At 39.6% G+C, this 20,432-nt stretch overlaps 1 protein-coding gene across 1 annotated transcript in view; it reads right to left on the reverse strand.

Moving 5' to 3' along the window:
- DOK6 (docking protein 6) overlaps nt 1-20,432 on the reverse strand; it is a 188,574-nt gene that overhangs the window by 45,270 nt on the left and 122,872 nt on the right. The window contains exons 4-5 of the mRNA XM_081205656.1: nt 18,661-18,780; nt 9,064-9,253 (exon numbers count right to left, since the gene is read on the reverse strand). Of these exons, the coding sequence (XP_081061782.1) occupies nt 9,064-9,253; nt 18,661-18,780 (310 nt within the window). The remainder of the gene's footprint in view (nt 1-9,063; nt 9,254-18,660; nt 18,781-20,432) is intronic.

Raw genomic sequence — 20,432 nt, forward strand, 5'->3', positions numbered from 1 at the left:
ACCAAACAGCAAAGAGCACTGAGGCTGTGCTGGTAGGGTGAGATAGTCAATAAAGAAAAGGTTAAAGCACATAAAAGTTCACAATAAAAGCTTGCAAAGGTTAACAAGTAAAGATGAGAGTGAAGCCAACCAAAGTTGAGCAGGAAATGCAATTAATCAAAGCAGCATATCTTGACAGCAGACAAGCCCTATAGGTGAAAAAAAGGTCATAGAAAAAGTAGAGAAGACCTGTAAATCAGCGATGCCACAGAACAAAGATTAACAACAGGAAGAACATGGAGTAAGTAAAGGGCAATGAAGAGAACACACAGATCTAAGTAGTTCAGTGTCTGGTCTGTTCTAAAAGGTGTGATATAGTCATTCTCAGCTGCCTCCAATCCATTAAACTCAAGAAGTACTTGACAAGGTCCAAAAGTTCTACTACTTCACAGGAGGGTTCTGTCCATGTGATACACATTTGAAATTTCCAAGAAAGATTAAAAACATGTATCTTGGATTCAGGAGTGAACTCACTAGTAAATATTGGTCCTGCTTTTGTGACTCGATGTGTTGCTCATAATCATTAGTTTGTGGACTTCAGTATATGAATTCCTCTTGCTTTGAAGTTCATTGGGCTGAAGTTGACAGAGGCAATAGTTAAAGAGGTGGGAGGACCATTGGAAGCTGGTTTCACAGCTATTCTATTTGTTCAAAACTATGATTCTTAGGGTTTATGGAACTAACAATATAACCCCCTTTTTAGATGATGAAGAGTCAGTAAAATCTCAGAAAAGTTCAATTGCACTTGTCTGGAGCAACCATTCCTAATCTTGAGTACTCCTGGTTATATATGTTGTGGGCTTATTTATTTATCTGTTACTCAATAGGAACGTTCTTCTGTCTTGCTTACTTTCTGTTGTTAGTGTTCCAGAAAAATATAATGCTGCTCTCAGGGATAAAATCCAATTTCTACAGTCTTTCTTTGTAAGTTCATAGTAACAGTAGACAAACCCTCCCACTCCAAACACAAGCATGGCTTGGGTGTTTTTCACAAAGCTGGGCAGTGACACAAACGCTTTCCATCCTGAATGAGGAATGTTCAAAGGGGCATTTCACAACAACAACCTGCTGGTACACATGGGTCACCTGGTGCACTTTACAGGATATTATACATAAAGCAATGTGTAAAAAGAGTTTTCCTTTTCACTGGGGTAAGGCATTCCATGTCTGGTAGTTTCATCTTCACATCACTCCTCCTCTATCCATGCAAACAGAAATTTTAAAATATGCTTATTATATAAAATAACATTTTATGGCCCCATGTTTTAATTATGGTTTTATCTACTGTTGTTATTTTAATAGTTATGGGCTTATTCTATAGATTTATTTTGAAGGGTTAGCTACATAACCTAAAGTTATACTAAGAAAGTTTTCATGAGACAGATGTTAGCCAATTTGAACTGACATTTCCCAATCTGGTTTTTAGAGGGCAGATGCTAACCTTTAAACCCCCCTTTGGATAAGCTGAAAACTATGCCAACTTGGCAGGTTTCTTGAATCCCTCTCAGAAATATCAACTGAAGATGGAAAAGAAACCAATAAGGAGGATACCAATACAGTAAGGAGAGGATGTGAAGTACAATATTAAGATGCGGACATAGGAGCTAATCTTTGTATGGGTATATTTGTTTGCATGATGGATACATGTCATACTTGTGGCTAATATCGCTCTATATTTTGCACTTCTTCTAAAACAGCATGTCATATACCACATAATGCCCCCTGCCCTCCCATAACCTGGCCAGCTCAGAAATGGCACTTGCATACTACTGATCTGTCCGGCAGCACAGTGTGAACTTCAAAACTCAATGGCCAGCTGGTCCTCAGCCTTCACAGTTCTATCTGGAAAAGAGCCACAAGAGATTTCCCTCTCCTCAGCACTGTAATTACTGAGGAGATCACTAGACAGCCACCATAGAAGTGCCTTCAAATTCACTGGTGCTCTGCTTGGGCTACACAACACTACACTACAGGCTTGGTCAGGAACGAAGTTCAGCTTAGGTCAAAACAGATCAGAGCCATGTGTCACTTCTGTGCTGACCATCCTCCCTTCAGTCTTTCTAGCACTGTGGAGAGAGACACCCCAGGAAGCCTCTGAATTATTTCAAAGGTCTCTGAAGTTATGGAAGTGTTGAAAGAGCTCTCAGCTCAGATGTGGTGCACAACTCTGCAGGGAGTATTGTGCTATTTGTACTATTCCCCCAATAGGAATAGTATTGACTGTGGAGATAGATACAGCATGCTTATGAACAAATTAAGTATTCAGAGAGCCCACCAACTTCAAAACATGAAGTTTACCTTAAAAACACAACACCTTTGCAATAAAACATGAACATAGACTGAGGAGTGCTTCCCCCTCCAACCATCAGGTATTCATTAAGAAACCATATTAAACTTATCTATATTACATGCTGCACTGAATAATAATATAAACACACAAACAAAAGCAGGCTGGTGAAGCTAATTATCTATACAGTTTTAATGATGCACCCACCTTTTCCAAAGATGGAAGCAGTGGAGCAAACTAACATGTTGTCAGATAATTAATCCTCGAGAATTATAAAACCCAGTGCAATGGAATGAATTATACATATTATTTAGCACACCTTGCCTGGCTTTAGTGCTTCTGCTTAACAAAGGCAAAATAACAGTACACACGCAAAAATTCAGGAGTCATAATGGCATATTCCAAAATCTGAGCTTCTTTCCTATGTTAGAGCAATCATTAAGTTTATATTAGTCTTAAAATATTGTATTATTTGGACAAGAAAGAAAGTTATCCTTGTTACCTTCTTATCCTTCTCACCACAAATATGACAATTACATTCCTTCAAAAATGAAGAGAATGTCATGATAATAAATAAAATACTTAACTACCTCCAATGTTACAACTTCAAATAGGAAATAAAACCATCCTAGGATGGTTAAGAACCATAGTGATGTTTTTATTATGTTTTTAGATTTGCCATAAGCTGCCCAGAGTGGCTGGGGAAACCCAGCCAGATGGGTGGGGTATTGTTAAAATTATTATTCATACATATGATAACACCAGGCAAACAGTTCCATGTCTACCACATTGTAGGGTACCTCAAAAGTTCAACATGTAAGGAAGCAAAAAACAGGGATTTCACCTACACCAGATATCAAGCCAGAGCAAGTGATGAGATTTGCTTCTTGGGTGAATTTAATTTATTTCATTTCATAAAATTTATACATTGCTTGATTGTAAAAAAAACAAACAAACCCTCAAAGCAGTTTACAAAAAAATAAAACAATAGAATTATCAAGAAAAAATCACAATACAAAAAGTTAAAATACCAAACAGGTTAAAAATCAGATCAACTTTCTAAGCATCATCTTTCTAAGCATCGAGGCAGGCTTGTTTAAACAATAATGTCTTTAGCAGGCACTGAAAAGATTAGAGTGAAGGCGCCTGCTTGATATCTGCCACACTAAACGATCAGGTTCTTACAAATGCAGAACATGTATTATGTGGCACCTGTAGCAGTGCCAATTCCACTGATCGAAGTGGTTGAGTGGGAACATGCGAGGTAAGGTGATTTCATAGGTAAAATAGTCCCAAGTTGTTAAGATACTAATAGCAACACATTGAACTTGAATTTATGCACAAAACAAAGCTCATATGACTCCATTTCCACACAGAAAGGGAAATGACAGTGAGCATTCATTTTATAAGGGCCTCAGACCCAAACAGCAAATTTAAGAGGGTCTAGGCTGACACCACCCATTCATGCCAGACAGTGAATCCACTACGCCAAAGTAACACATTTTTCCTGAGCTTTGGCATGTTCCTGTATCCTTTGGTAGTTATTTGGTCCTACCTCCTGGCTTGTCCTTTCATCCTCACTCTCCTGCCCAGGCATAATTACTTGGCTTCAGATCAATTATCACAAGTTGCAATCTGTTTGTGACTGGTTGTAACCTGTGGCCCTACAGACCAGAGCATGGCCATATGCTAGGGCAGAATTTAGCTTAACTTGAACGCTAAATTTTCTCTGTAGGATTGTAGGAGGAAATGTGGTAAATATGATAACACAGCAAGTTTAAACGTGAACATACTGAATTAAATGTTTATGGTACTGAAATGACATCTTTAGTTCTTGGTCCACCTTGGGGAAAAAGTTGTGATTATCTTTTCCCATTACTTATATTTTTCATCTGTTCCAGTTTCTTTTTTTGCTGGATTATATATGTTGTACTCCTTTCCACTCCTTTTTCTTTACAAGGCAAAAGAAACCAATTTATCTATTTATATTTATTTTTAACATTTCTAACCATCAGAACATGATAACAGTGAGGAGTACAACCACTTATCTAGATATATCATTAGTCTTCTGTGGATGTGCTGCCTAGGGTAAATGGAAATAGCAATCGTTTAAAAACTTCCCTATATATTATGCCAACTGTGCTATCAGATATCAGCAGCTGTCTGACTTTCAAGAGTGGCAACCTCAAGATACTGACTGCACACAGCAGAAGATGGATGCCCACGGAGAGTCTCTCAATCCTTTTATGTCATGCATAAACTTACCATTCAACCTGCCCTGCCTTTAGCCATGGCTCTAATCCCTAAAGCAGCTGATCACAGCAGGGCCCTAACAGTCTCACGACCCTGGTTTTGCAGTCTAGGTCTTTAGGTCCCTGAGGGCCAGTTAAGGATGTCAGCCAGCACTGTCTGCTCATTCCTCTAGTTTTTCCACCTAGCAGATGCCAACCATATGGGGTATTCTGCAGGGGACAGAGGGAGGGAAATACTAGGACTGATGTTAACTGAAGAACTATGCACAAATTATCTCATATGGATATACATATAACATCACACATTTACCACCACCTGAAAGCAGTATCACTACCTCCAAACCAAGCTCTGAACCACTGAAATGAAATAATATCAAGCTTCCCTGTCATGAAATGGAACAGAAAATGTTTGGGCATGCGTGTCATCAAAACAAGGTGCGCCAACATCACGACTGCAAATGTTGAATCAAAGCCCCATATTCAAGAGTTTACCTGACAAACATTCATAGCAACAATTGATACAGTGCTGTTAAATAAGACTTTCAAATTTTACTTCTTGCCATTTACTGTTACTTTAAAACCATACAGTTAAATTATTGCAAGTTTACCAATCCAACTCCCGGCTCCAAAGCTTGATCCTCCCTGCATTTCTCTCTACAGTATTCCAATTTATTTTACATTGCAAGCGAAGTGTATGAGCAAACATTGTTTTCTATACCAAGGTGATTCAAGGAAATGACCTAAGCCAATATGGCAACAAATGAAAATAAACAATCTCAATCGGATCTAGGAAACATTTGTTTTTAATACAGCAAAGGACCTTGAATGTAAAGCAAATTACACTCAACAAACCTCAAAATAAAGATGTTAATTCAGTCTTTCTCTCCAAAGCCTAATGCTGAGCAAGACAGGCTCATTATTTCAACCCTCATTTATTCTGGATGCCAACAACCAACAGTTTCACAAAACCTACTACATTTATATACATATAAGGAGGTCCCTTCTGAAGACTAAAAAAGTCCCCATGCTCACATATGTCTCCTCTGCCTCTTTTCACACATTGATTCTGGAGCTTAAGAAGGATTGTGTATTACTCCTAAATGTTATCCCTTGAGCTAATGCCACATTTTGCTTTAATGGTAAAACAGAAGGGTTATTCTAATCTTTGCTTATCTGTCTGCACTACCTAAAACTATTACTTTATACAGTTTACCATAGTTGGCAGTCCACAGCAAGAAACTTACAATAGACACACACACACACACACACACACACACACACACACACACACACACACACACCATAATCAGGGCCAAGCTAAATCTGACACTAGAGTTTTCATCTTTTGGTAGATTCCTTTTATCAGCACCATGGACAGCTACAAGACTGAAAGCTCATCACCAGCATCTGGTTACATACTCTGCATGGACGTATACAAAGGCCCACAGTTTATGTGGCAATGCCACATGAAGCTGCTGCTAGTTTATAGAACGACAGAATTGTAGAGTTGGAAGGTATAATGCAGGAATCTCAAAAAGTCATCTCCATTCCTTTTCATAGGTCTGTTCTGAGCATGACACATATTAGATATTGCTAGAGATGGGTGATAAAGTCAATTCTTATTTATTCATTACTTCTATATGCCACCTTTTACTGAACGGAGCTGAAAGTTATGTACATGGTTCTTCTTACCCCCATTAATCCTCAGTATAGCCCTGTGAGGTTGGTTAGGCTGAGAGAGAGTGACTGCCCCAAGGTCACCAACAAGTTCTGTTGACACCAGGAATGTCTGAAACAGCTGCTACCATGCGATAAATTCCAGAACAAAGCAATAAATTCCTGAACAAGCAATTCCTGAACAAAAGTGACAAATTGGAAAGATAAAAGTCTATGACAAATTGTTGTAAGATTTTTTTTATCTTTTTGAAAACTTAAGTAGGTATTCCTCAGCTTGAGCATGATAACCCTTACGTATGCTACTGGTTGCTCTAATATTTTTGGCTCATGTTAACAGTCCAGTTTCCCAGATTCTATCATTCACAAAAGTTTTAGCTGAATCTTTATGAGCTAAAGCACACTGACTTCAGGCACACCAATTGTGATACGAAAAAGTTCATGGCTTGGGAACTGCAATTTATATTCTTGTGCCTATTTTTAGGTTTTTATCATCCTTCCCTTCCCTTCTTGGTAATGAAACCATTAGACACACTCAGTGGGAAGACCAAATAACAGAACTGATTCCTGCTCTTGAGCAGTTATGCTCTGAAAAAGCTCATTTTAGGCATTTAAAATGTGGACTGAAGATTCTGACCCTGACCTAAGCATGTTAATTATAATGTCTGTAGAGGGCCTACGTATACAGATGCAAAAGGGTTTGCAGCTCCTTTGCAAAGAATACTCCACAGCTGGACACGTGGGTTGTCCACAGACATTCTAATTAATGCATCTGTGGTGATGGTCAAATCTGCCATCAACATGCTGCATTCCTCAAAAGTTTATTATAAATGGTTTAAATGCCTGAAAGGGGTTTTTACCATTTGGCATCACACCTTCTAGGCTCAAAACAAGCATGCAGCTCTTCCCTCTTCACCTAAATATGGATAACTGACACACATTTGCTGCATTGTCAGCATAGATAATGTGTGTTCAAAACCACAACTACAACATGTAGAATTTATGTCTGCTGCCAACTTAAGCATGTTTGCTTATTCATCAACCTGAAATGTCTTATGCTTCATCCCATTTTATTATGGAAAGTACACTACCTTTTGCTAAGTTGGAAAGCACACAGACTAATGGAGTTTTCTGTATTTGCTGTATTTAAGTGTCAGAACTCCCAGAGGGTAGCTGTGTTGCAGCAAAAACAACAAGCGGTCCTATTGCAACTTTATAACAAATTTATTATGGCAACCTCTTGCTTCTTATTCCCCATACATTGCAACTACAAAGCACTCTTTTCACATTCCACCCAGTGATTAAGCCACCATCGCCTCATATTCTGCAGCTCTTTTCACACCCCCACTTTCACTCCCATTCCCATGCCTCCTACTTTCTCCTTTTTTTGCACCTTCCCCTGCATGGTGGTGCTGTGGTCTAAACCACTGAGACTTGGGCTTGACAATCAAAAGGTCAGCAGTCCGAGTCCCCGCGATGGGGTGAGCTCCCGTTGCTTTGTCCCAGCTCCTACCAACCTAGCAGTTCGAAAGCAGCCCAAAAAGTGCAAGTAGATAAATAGGTTCCGCTCCGGCGGGAAGGTAAACGGCATTTCCGTGCACTGCTCTGGTGTCAGTGTTCTGTTGCGCCAGAAGCGGCTTGGTCATGCTGGCCACATGACCCGGAAAAACTGTCTGCGGAGTGGGCACACACCGGCTCCCTCGGCCTGTAAAGCGAGATGAGCGCCGCAACCCCAGAGTTGTTCGTGACTGGATTTAACTATCAGGGGTCCCTTTACCTTTACCTGCATTTTCACCTTTATTTTCTTTTTCCTCCTTCCTTTTCTCAACTCTCCCTTGGACACAGACATCTCCAATTTCCATGTCCCCTCCTTTCTCTCCCTCTGCAGTCCCCCTTTGCACACATATCCCATGATCATATATGCTACTGTATCTTTAAGATGAAAAGAATCTTAATGGCAAGTTCAGGATGTTCAGTTAGAGAAGGTGAAGTTCAGCTGACGGACGCTGTAAATATATGGGCATTTGCTTCCTAATGAAATATATGTTCTAAATAGAAACAGGGAATCTGGAGCTTCATGGTGGAGATAGTATATGGTACAAGGAGTGAAATACATTCTGTGAGGGCACTATGGAATTTTTAGGGCTCTGGACTCCTTATCTCTTTGACAAGAGGCAGCAGGAAAGGAAGAGGGAGAAGTTTGAGAACAGTGAAAAGGAAAGGTCAATGAAAGGGGGAGAAGCAGCTGTTTTAAACAATAACAGAAGTTTGAGTAAAGCAAGGGTGGTGGAGGAGGAGGGATGGGCTTCCATGCCATGGCCACTGCAGTTGTGCAACCTGCCTTCAGTTTGATTCCCCTCCCCCTCCCTGATTTAATGCAAATCCAGGATTGTGAAGAGGCACTACAAATCCTCCAGTAGGGCCTACATGATGACACGCTTCCATTTTTACTAGATGCAAGACAAGCTTTCATAGAATCATAGAGTTGGAATAGACCACAAGGGCCATCGAGTCCAACCCCCTGCCAAGCAGGAAACAGCTTTCATGGACTAAATTCTGCTTCATCAAGTGCATGAAGTCTGGTGCTCAGTTGTCAGGTATGTATACTTGATGTGAAAAGTCAAAGAAAGTTTGGAACTTCTTTAGAACTTCTTTCATTAAAAGAAATAAAAAAAAAATCAAATTCCAGACAGAAAAATAACAACTTCTCTTAAAAGTGTCCACTGATGCTTCATGTCACATCATGGCAATAATAAAACATTATTCCATATGAGTCAATCTACTTACTATATTTCTATAATTGTCTCTTACCTTCCAGATTCAAAAGTGAACCATGTTGAGTCCCGCCCATATCTTCTCAGAGAACTGAGAGGCCACATCACCAGCTTCACCTTAGCATTGTGTATATCCCAGAGATAGATGTTTTCATGTGTAATCTGCATTGTACATTCTCCGTAGATATCTAAATTTGGTGTAGGCATTAGGTAAACATTGAAGCGCTCTGGAAAGGAGTGGAAAATCATGGTGAAAATAGTGAGCTAAGTTGCATTATGATGGTAATTCCCTTTCAGTCTAGTGACAAGCATGTAAATAATAAACCTATTTAAATACATCAATGCAACTCTCTCAGAAGACAGCTCATAGTACATCTGGAAGCACAGCTGAGACCTCTTTATCATTAGTAACAGATGCTCAATGGCATAATGTAACAGTTAAACACTGTCTGTTGTCAGTGACCTTCATAAAATGATATCATTAGCTTCTTCTTATTGCATTAATAATTTCAATTAGCAAGCTATTTTGAAAGAGCTTCTTTACTGTGATGGACCTTTTTATTCCAAAGGGAAAAAACCAAACAAAGCATCAACATATTTCATTAGAAAATCTGAAAACATGGACTAGATATAAAGATCTCTTAGTAAGAAAAACACCAAAATGGATTTCGCCAATGGAAGCACAGGCCCCCAAAAAGTTAAATATGGAAAACAAATGGTTGAGGTACTCAGATTTGCTGTTAGAGGATCAGGAAGGTTTTAAATTAAAACCGTTTGAAGAAATTAAAGATAAAGTGAATTGGTTGCAATATTATCAAATTAATGAATTATATAAGTTGGATAAGAGAAATGGTTTTGCAACAGAAAAAAACAAATTGGAAACGGAGTTGTTAGATACTAAAGTTAAGAATATGTCTAAAATTTATAATTTGTTGTTGGAGTGGCATACAAAGGATGAACAAGTTAAATCAGTTATGATTGATTGGGCAAGAGATGTGATTGATTGGGCAAGAGAAGGACATAATATAATGATTGAGGATTGGGAGAGGCTATGGAAGAAAGGGGTTAAGTTCACTGCATGTACAATGTTAAAGGAAAATATTATGAAGATGATGTATAGATGGTACTTGACCCCTGTAAAACTAGCAAAGATTTATCACAATAGTGATAACCTTTATTGGAAATGTAAAGAAAAAGAAGGTACTTTTTTCCATATGTGGTGGACTTGTCCCAAGGTGAAAGACTTCTGGGAGAAGATTTATAATGAACTGGAAAAAATGTTGAAATATACATTTATTAAAAAAACAGGGGCCTTTCTTCTTGGAATAACAGGTTTGGAAAGCCCAAGAAAGATGTTAAATTATTTTTGTATGCCACAACGGCCGCATATTACTTGCTAAAAATTGGAAACCACAAGAACTACCAACAGTGGAAGATTGGCAGATGAAGATGATGGACTTTTCGGAGCTAGCTGACCTGACTGGAAGAATCCACGACCAGAAAGAAGAGGAGTTTCAAGAGGACTGGAGGAAATTTAAGGACTATTTGAATAAATATTGTAATATAAAAAATTAGGAATTACTTGAAAGAAACAAATAGGCCTAGGATTAAACTAAGTTATAATTAAATAAATGGGATTTAGAATATTAAGAAAAGTGAATAAGATGGACTATAATTGGAAATTGTTTTAGTTTAATAATGATATTGGAAAGCTGTTACTTTTAACTACAAGGAAACTCAGAAGGGAGGGACTAGAGGAAGTTAACCAAGATGTTTAAAAGGTTGGATTCAGTGGCGTAGCGTGGGGGGTGCAGGGGGGGCCGGCCGCACCGGGCGCAACATCTGGGGGTTAGGGTTAGGGGGCGCAAATCCATGGGTTAGGGGGCGCAAATTACTTGCCTTGCCCCGGGTGTTGACAACCCACGCTACGCCACTGGTTGGATTTGTAAAGAATTAAGTTTGTTGTTATTGTTTATTTGTTTATTGTTCCTTTTTTCTTCTTTTGTTCATTGATGTATTTTTCTTTTTTTGTTTCTGTTTTTGTGTGTCATTCTGCTTTGTGGTTTTTGTTATAATTCTGGAAAATCTTATTATTATTATTTTTTAAAAAAGAAAATCTGAAAACATGTAAGATGAAACTGCACAATGGAACTAATTTTTCTTTTTGGTCATTTAGATACCAATAGAAGCTTTGGAGGAAAATGGTTAATTAAGAATACCATGTAGAGTTAAACCCTCCCCTATGCTTTTGTCACAACCCAAATTGTCTCCTTACTATTGGCTATTCCATCCCCCCCCCACTACCGAAACCTTGATCCACAGGTTTTCCACATCACATCTAAGTAATCTTCATACATGGGGTGTGGAAGATCACAATCTTTCCACTTCTGTTATTTTACCAGTTGTCTCCCAATACTTCCACTTTGGGAGATATTGTCACATCACATAACTCAGATGCACTGTCTGTGACAGCTCCTTTTCAGATGTAACAGTAGGTGATGGTCTTAGAAGCCATGTTTATCAGGTATTCTTTAATTTTCAGTTAACATATTACTTACTCTATGCACATGTGGACCAGCATAAGCCCAAGAATATGGAAATATAGAGATTTTGGGAGTGGATATGTGAAGGCCTAGGGCTGGGAGGAGAGGGGAAGCTAAAACATAAAATAAAAATCAGAAAAAATATTTCCCTATTTTTTCCAAAGCTTCCCCCTCCTCCCTGAAATTGGAAAATTTTGGATTATCTAATATTTTCTTTTAGAATGATGACATTTTAAGGCAATGTGTTGATGTATTCTACCCAAAAAAATATTTCAAAAAACTGAGTTAGAACAAGACTTTTATTTAAGACTACATACTATATCAGTTCAATATGATTCCTGTACACTGAGAACAAACAAGTACTAATGCACTACTACTACGGTTATCAAATGCAGCAGCAGTATATATTTCTGCTTCTAGTGAGCACTGTCATTGCCACAACTGAAGGAAGAAGGATTCAGTCCCTTTTTAGGTTGTGGGCTTCCTCTTGCTATCATAGTAAATGGATCTAGGCCTCAAAAGGCTGAGAGTGGGAGAAAGAACACAGCAGCAGAATTTTGTTGCCACCCAATTCACAATTTTGGAAATCTGTTCCAAAGATAATAGCACTGCTACTGTATTTGACTGGATTAAAAAACAAGCATCACACTTCGAGCTTGAAAAGCTTGCTGCTCTTGGGTGATGTGGTGTTAGTGCTTCAGAATGCAGAGGCATATTTTGCTAAGAATGTAGGGTTTAAACAAATGACTTCATTGCTGGAAGACCCACATGGATTCCGTTTCTCAATCTTGGTTACAGGCTTGGTCTAGTAGTGCTGTGATCCAGCATCACAGCAACTTTGCATAGCTGTCCATCACTCACCACTGTCATTTTCTTCCAGATGGACTCTTCCACCAACAACTGTCTTATCCTTGACAACAGTTGTGTCTTTAGATGGACCTCCATTACTGATTTCAGTTCATCTAATACTAGTCTTTTCTGTAATCGTAGCACATATATTACCTCTGCCTCCCACATGCAAACCACTAAGCATTAGCTTGTGTCTTGATCTCTGGATACTGAAGTCATATATGACCTAGCATTTAACAGGATTATCCTAAAAAAGTGAGGTTTTAATAACTTAAAACTCAATGTAGGATCTAATCTTGCAAAGAATCAGCAAAACCAGTGCTAGGGATTACAAAGGAGTTGCAACTCACTGCATATCACTCCAAAATGATATGCAATTTTTGACAGGTGATAGAAAAACAAGCCTGAAATAAACCAGAGAAAAACTGAGAAAAGTTTTTTTGAGAAATTTATGTGGCCAAAGAATTCTTATGTATATGTCAAAGATTAAAGCTCCCAAATGGCTATAAGTAAATTTGTTAGTCTCAATGTTATTTTCTGTCTCAGTCCATTTAATTTTTGTCCCAGTGATACCTCCTAAGCTGATTCACTCAATGTCACGGCTATCCATCCTCTTCTCTGAGGCTATATTTCTCATTAATCACACTAATGGGTGTCAGTCTTGCAACAAGTACTTTAAAACTAAATCCCAAGTATGAAAGGCCATGTCTCCACTGCAGAATACTCTGATTTTATATGGTATTTCTGATTTTCACAGTTTTCAGGATATTTGTTTACTGATTATTCAGGTCTTCCATCTGTAACCAGATTTACAGTGTTGAGTGGGGGGCACTCCACTAAGGACCACCACTGTTGAATGGCTTTGGGGGGGCAGCTTGGTATGGTGGTCTTGCAGCCTCATAGGTGCCACCTTCTGAATGCTGAGCAGCGGGGGTGGCTGGCACCTGTCAATCAATCCACATATGGTTTCCCTTTATGGGAGTATGTTTTTTGCCTCCCTTCAGTTTGGGTGATGGAGTTGCTCTGAGACGGTTTGGTGCTTAGCAGCAAGCATGAGATTTTATGCCTGCTAGCATAGGTTATACCAGCTTACACTTCTGTTTGTATTGGCACAAGTCTTCCTTGTTATATTTCAATAAATATAACCTTTAACCAATCCGTGTATCAAGTCTTCATTCTGGGTGTGGGGCAAAAAATACAGTCAAAACCTAAAAGTTCAACAGAAAGGAAGAAAACCCATAGCTTCCTTTAATTATTCGAGCATGTTGTTGGAAAAGGGCATTCAGGCAACATGATATACTCAAAATGTCAAGAGACATTTGTCTGCTCTGCATTGGAGGTCAGTGTCTAAGGTGAGGTGTCATGGATTAAGAAGAAATGTTCATGATTAAATTGAACATCAGCTGCAAGGCAAAGAAACAGAAGCAACAGCGATTACTCAGGACTTGAGACAAAAAGTTATGCATTGGTACACTACAGGAATAGAGCCAAGTGGCTAAAAAGTTAACAGAAAATAATCATCCATGAATGATGCAAGGCACTGAAAAGATTCTACAGAAAATCGTTCCATTCCCTGGGTTTTTCAGCAAAGCTAATGGACATATGTACACAAAACATTATTGGATCTTGCTAACAAATGTGTTTTCAGTTGCAGAAAGCGAGTGACACAAATTTAGAATAAAGTTGTTGAGACAGAATTTGTTTAGAAAAATGAAATCACCCTGGTACAGACAGAGGGAGAGGGAGACAGATAATGAGATCCTCTGTTTGGTTTGGACTATTTAGCAATTGCTTTGGAGTAGAATGTTCTCTATAAACCAATTCAGATATATAATCGCTAAGTTAAATAGATAAACAAATACTGGCTTCTTGGGAAGAACCCAGGAAGATAAACAGGCCAAATGTGATTGATCAGAGATGCAACCTAAACAATAAATAAATAAAATACAGCTGACTGCTCATGGATGGAAAATAACAGCTCCATCTCAAACCATTCTTGTAAGGACCATTCTGAAGGTTACTGGTGTTTACTTCTCTGATACAGTGGTGCCTCGCAAGACGAAATTAATTCGTTCCACAAGTTTTTTCTTCTTGCGAGTTTTTCGTCTTGTGAAGCACGGTTTCCCATAGGAATGCATTGAAAATCAATTAATGCGTTCCTAGGTAACCGCTTGCCAGGCTGGCGGTGCGGAGAAGGGCTTTTCTCCCCACCGCAAGCCTTCAGGACAGGTACGGGAACAGAGGGGAAGGCGCGCAGCGCTTTCCCTCTGTTCCCGGGGCTTGCGTGGGAGGAGGGTTTTTCCTCCCCACCGCCAACATTCAGAACAGCATTCTGAATGTTGGCAGTGGGAAGGAAAACCCTCCTCCCACCCCAAGTCTTCAGGAAAGCCATCCGAAGCTGGGCGGCGGGAGGAGGCGTTCCCCCCCCCGCCCGGCATCGGAGCTTCGTTCCGATGCCGGGCGGCGGGAGAAGGTGTTCCCGCCCCCCGCCCAGCATCGGAGCTTTGTTCCGATGCCGGGCGGCGGGAGGAGGCGTCCCCCCCCCAGCCCGGCATCGGAGATTCGTTCTGAAGCCGGGCGGCGGGAGGAGGTCCGAGGACAGTGGGGAAGACGCGCTGCGCTTCCCCGCTGTCCCGGAGATTTCCCTATGGGCTGTCGTCTTGCGAAGCAAGCCCATATGGAAATTCGTTTTGCGAAGCGCCTCCAAAACGGAAAACCCTTTCGTCTAGCGGGTTTTCCGTCTTGCGAGGCGTTCGTCTTGCGGGGTACCACTGTACCTGTTTACATGCTGGAACATTATATTACTTGCAAGGCAAGTTAAATAATGGCTGGTTAGCAGATCTAGTCAGATGTAGTGAAACTGAAGCTCAATCCTAGTAGGACAGAAACCCGTGGGTTAGTCATTCCCAAGTTTGGAAAATTAGTAGGATGCCTTTTCTTGACAGGGCTGCACTGCAGCTTCGGACTATTCTTAGAGCCATCACTATTACTGGAGGCAGAAGTGTCCCCAGTTGCTAAGAGTGATTTCTTACAGCTTTGGCTGGTACAGCAGCTATGCTCATTCCTGGACAGGGATAGTTTGGCCACAGGGGTGCATGCCTTGGCATCTGCTAGTTTGGACCATTGCAGTTCTCTCTATGTGGGACTACCCTTTAGGTTGGTTTAGAAATTGCAGCTAATTGCAGGTTACTCTAAGGACCATTTGTCCCTAACATACCAGTCCTATCACTGAGATTATCTAGAGAAGCCCTGATTGTCCCAGTGGTTAGTTTCTGCACAAACTAAGGCCTTTAGTGCAATGGCAGCAGTACTTTAGAACACTGTTCCTATTTAAACACTTACAATTTTGATATTTCATCCTGGACCGGAATCCCCCCCCAAGCTTTTTCAGACAATTAACTTGATTCTGTGTGGGTCATTTGTTCTATGTTTTATAATTTTATAATTTTATGATGTTTATTGCACATCATCATGACATCTTTTAACAAGGCAGTTTAGAAATATTTTTATAAATAAAAAGCAAAAATAGTGTATCTCAAATATGCTTTTAAGTGTACACATGGAACTGTTCTGTAGGGACTGTAGCCCAGTTCAGATGACCACCTAAACCATGGCATAGGCCATAATGAATGAACAATGCAAAGCCTAAATGAAGCACTTCAATTATGCAGAAAACTTGGCAATCATCATTTAAATAATAAAAGAAAAACACAAACTCATTCTTTAAATCCCATACCCGTGTATACCATTTCACCTCAATAAAGCAAAACAACTGTAAACCAAAAGGATTTCAGATTCTAATCATATCATTTTGCATAAATCATCCCAGATGGAAAGCTGGATACAAAGCACAGCTAACCATCCATTAGCTGCTGCATTACAGATCTTTGATGTGCAAATAAAATGAAAAGGCAGATGAACAGAAGTGGAAGAAAACAAACACAATCGGTGTGTGTGTGGGGGGGGACAACGACACAGTGCTCTTAATAGAGATACAGAAGGAAATGTTGTGGCTATGTTCTTAGAGTGAGGCCAAAATATTTGTGTAAGAACAATGAAAGGCATAATTCAAGGTTCAGCTTAGGTCCTGGCTTTATATTATTTGCCACCTCTTCCCAAGTTGCGCTCATCACATTTCAACTACTCCATTAGTTTCATTTTCCAACAACTGTGAAGGTTTGTGCCGCATGAACACCTGTCTAAATTAAATTAATTAAACAGAGTGGCTGTTGCTGTTGTTATTTATCAGATTTCTTTCCTGCCCTTCACCATGCGGCAACAATATAAAAATGCAATATTAATACCAGTTAAAACAATTTACAACCAGAATATTTACAACCCTGAAAAATACAGGGTGGAATTCAATGTTAAGAACAATCTCTTCTTTATGGGTTTCACAACAAACAAAGGACATGTAATTCATTGGAAATTTCTGCACAAGCTACCATCCATTTAAATAGGACTTGTACAGGTGAATACATTGAAGTTGATTCACCCAAATTTATATTCCTATTATAGAGATGCTGTTTCTCCCCACAGCTAATGAATTTATTAATGAACAGTTTACATCATGTCCTCTTGCTACATACAAGCACAATGTCTGATTTGCTTTCTAGAGTTAGGGTGACAGATTTAGCTCTGTTAATTTAAATGTAAATTTCTACGCTGGGGGATATTTATCAAAATTGCAATGTCTGAAGGAATGTACCTAATGATTCATCACAGAATATTACTGAAACATCAATTTCACTCACTCCTTACATTTTAAATGATGCCACTAATCATACCTCTTTGGTTCCTTATGGGTGTGCCTTGCACAGAGACCTTGTGTCTGCTGGCCTAATCATGTTTGTTTCATCCCATTTATTTACCACAGGACAATAAGCATGCTAATTGTGTTCATTTCTACTAGTAGTCAACTGTCAATGTAGTAAAATGGTGCACTGAAGCATCAATCCTGGCTTTCCGTTCAGTTCAGACCACTTATGTGACCAGCAGCTCCATCAGTGCTTACCTGCTACTGTGACAGTCATAGCTCATGGAGATCCCTTCTAGGACACACTTACTTTCCATAGTTTGCAAAGAGCAAAGTTCAGGCCCAGTACTTCAGTTCCAGCGACTACACCTCAAACATTATTGTGAAAATTCTGCTAGCATTTCTGAAATACATGGTATCTCCTGCGCATTAATCCAGGAAGGGTTTTCTTTTTAACACTAGATAATGACCGTCGTCTATTTTGGTGGTATCTATTCAGAATATGCCTCCTTGTGAGATATGGTGGTCCACTCCTTAAGAAGCCTTCCCTGGATTTGGAAAATCTAAGTAATTACCAGCTAGTTGCCAATGTTCCCTTCTTGGGTAAGGTTCTTGAGCGGGTGGTCATGGACCAGATCCAGGCATTCTTGAATGAAACTGATTTCCTAGATCCTTTTCAATCAGGGTTTAGGTGCAGTTTTGGCACAGAAACTGCTTTGGCTAACCTGTATGCTGATTTCTGCCAGGAGTGAGACTGATGAAATATGTCCCTTTTAATTCTTCTTGACCTCTCAGCAGCTTTTGATACCAATAACCATGGTATCCTGGATGACTTTCTGAGTTGGGGGTTGGCTACACGCCCTCTGAAAGAGTGGGTACATCACTTGGAAGCACTCTTGGATCCTTTGCTGTCACTTGAGGTTCACATAGCCTCTCTGGTGCCTTCCATGAACTTCAGCTGGTGTTCCAGCTGCACTCCTATATGGATAGGGATAGCCTAACTTCTGTTGTCTATGCATTATATGTGGGGCCTCCTCTGAAGATGGTTTGTGTTTGTGGGAGGGGAGGTTGTTGGTTTGTTTTCATTTTTTAATTATGTACTTTATTTTCTCATCTTGTATTTTTATGTTGTGAACTGCTCTGTGATCCTTGGATAAAGGGCGGTATACAAATTTAAATAATGCTAATAATCTTCTAAAATTTTTTTTTAGTATAAGCTGTAAGTTAATGACATCCCACATCACCTTTTTTGTCAGTCATAAATACTACAAATCCTATACTGCAGTGCAATTTTCATGTGCAACAAATAGGCACACAATTTACTGGGTTGTTGTTTTTTTAAATTATTTGGGCTTTGAACATCATACCAAGATTTTGTCAGAGATAAAAGAACCAAGCCGAGGTACCACAAATGAATTACTACAAGTTGAGGCAAGAATGTTTAGAGTAGCCTAGATAAATGAGATCAGATGACCTAAACACCTACCATTTTGTTCTCTCTGTACTCCAGCAGCAAGTAGATCAGGTTCACCAAGGCTTATATCATTAAGCCTGGTTCCTAGACATTCTATACAAAGATGTTTGCACCATTCTTCTGCCTCAAGCTCTGAAAGAAAAAGAACAACAAATAAACTACCAGGAGTTACCATGAAGCGTCTGCAGTATTTGATTTAATTTAAAAGAAGGTACATAATGACAGCAGCACTTGATTTACGGGGTAGTAATGGAACAACTTCCAGTTTAAAGAAAGTAAACAAACACACACACTAATCTTGATTTATGATAGCTTTTGTTAAAAATATCAAATGCATTTTAAATTGATTAATAGTGAGTGGAAATTAATTGCTGTCTGCTCACTGTACTGGAAACCTGATCACTTGGGACATTAAGGCACATCATTTTTTGGTCTGTGAAGATGAATTCACATTATCCATTTTTGTTAGCCCAGATGACTTTTGCAGTGGAAGTATGGAGCCTTCACAGGATATTATTAATTGCCACCGTGACATGTACAATCTGTTTGCTGCATGGGTGACATAACAGGTAATGGGAGAAGAAGAGAGAAGGATAGTACTAAACTCTAAGGTTTGATGGTTTGTTTTGATGAGAAACGTGAGAGGTTTCCTTAATGCTGAAAATCCCAAAAATGGCTCAAGGGAGCAATCCCATGTATGGGAAGCCAGTGTTAAATTAAGCTGGCGTTGTATGCTAGGTCATAGCACCAGTTCTGCTGTGTGCCCTTATAACCCCTTGCCCTCCATGGCCAGCTGCCACCATGCACACTGGCTCCCCGCAGCCAGGCAGGCAGGTTGAGGAAAGGCTGGGCAGCGGCCCTAACTGATTTCCAGGGTCTCTCACTCCTCCCCATGTGCCCTCTGTATTATATGGGCTGCTCCCCACTTTACATGATTTCACTTATGCACGTGGGAGCCTGGAAGTAGGGAGGTGCCTACATATCTCTATATCTCTATATCTCTGTCTATATCTATATCTATACCTATACCTATATCTATACCTATATCTATATAAAATCATACTTCATTTGTTATATTATAGTGTTAATAAATGGATGTGCTTTTTGCCACTAGTCATCCAAAACATCTTGCTTAGACTATGATATGTATATGTGAATGCAAGAGCTGCCATTTGGCCCATAACCAACTTTCTGACCTGCTTACAGCTGATTTTCCTCTCTTTTTTCCTATTTTAAAGCCATGGTGCTTATGTCCAATCGATATAGTATATAGATGCAATAATCCTCTGGTCCTGATTATTAAAGCAAATCACTTGGTTTTGACCTTGTCTTCAACTGTTTCCTTATAAACAATTACATTAAGTACTCTTTACTATTTATTTACTGTTTAAAAGCAAAAGCCTCCACCCTCACAATGGGATACTGCAGGGACAGGGAACCTGTGGCCCTCCATGATGTCAGATTCCAACTTCCATAATCCCTGGTCATTGGACATGTTGGCTGGGGCTGATGTGAGTTCAACAACATCTGGAGGGCCAAAGGTTGTCTGTCCATCCTTGTTCTAGAGGTATATGAGGAAGGCTGCCACGTGTCCTCACATACTGAGTTGGTAGTGGTAGGTCATTCTGGACCTTGACCAGTCTCTGGCTTCCAAAAGAATATAGAATCTTTTATAGTTATATATAGTCTCTCTGACTACATGTTTCATAGATGCTTTGTATCGCTAAAAAAATTTGTTGTTGTACCTGATGTTTTGCAAGAGGGTGGTAGAGAAATACTTTTAT

This window comes from Podarcis bocagei (assembly GCF_964188305.1).
Source record: "Podarcis bocagei genome assembly, chromosome: 8".
Classification (NCBI taxonomy): Eukaryota; Metazoa; Chordata; class Lepidosauria; order Squamata; family Lacertidae; genus Podarcis; species Podarcis bocagei.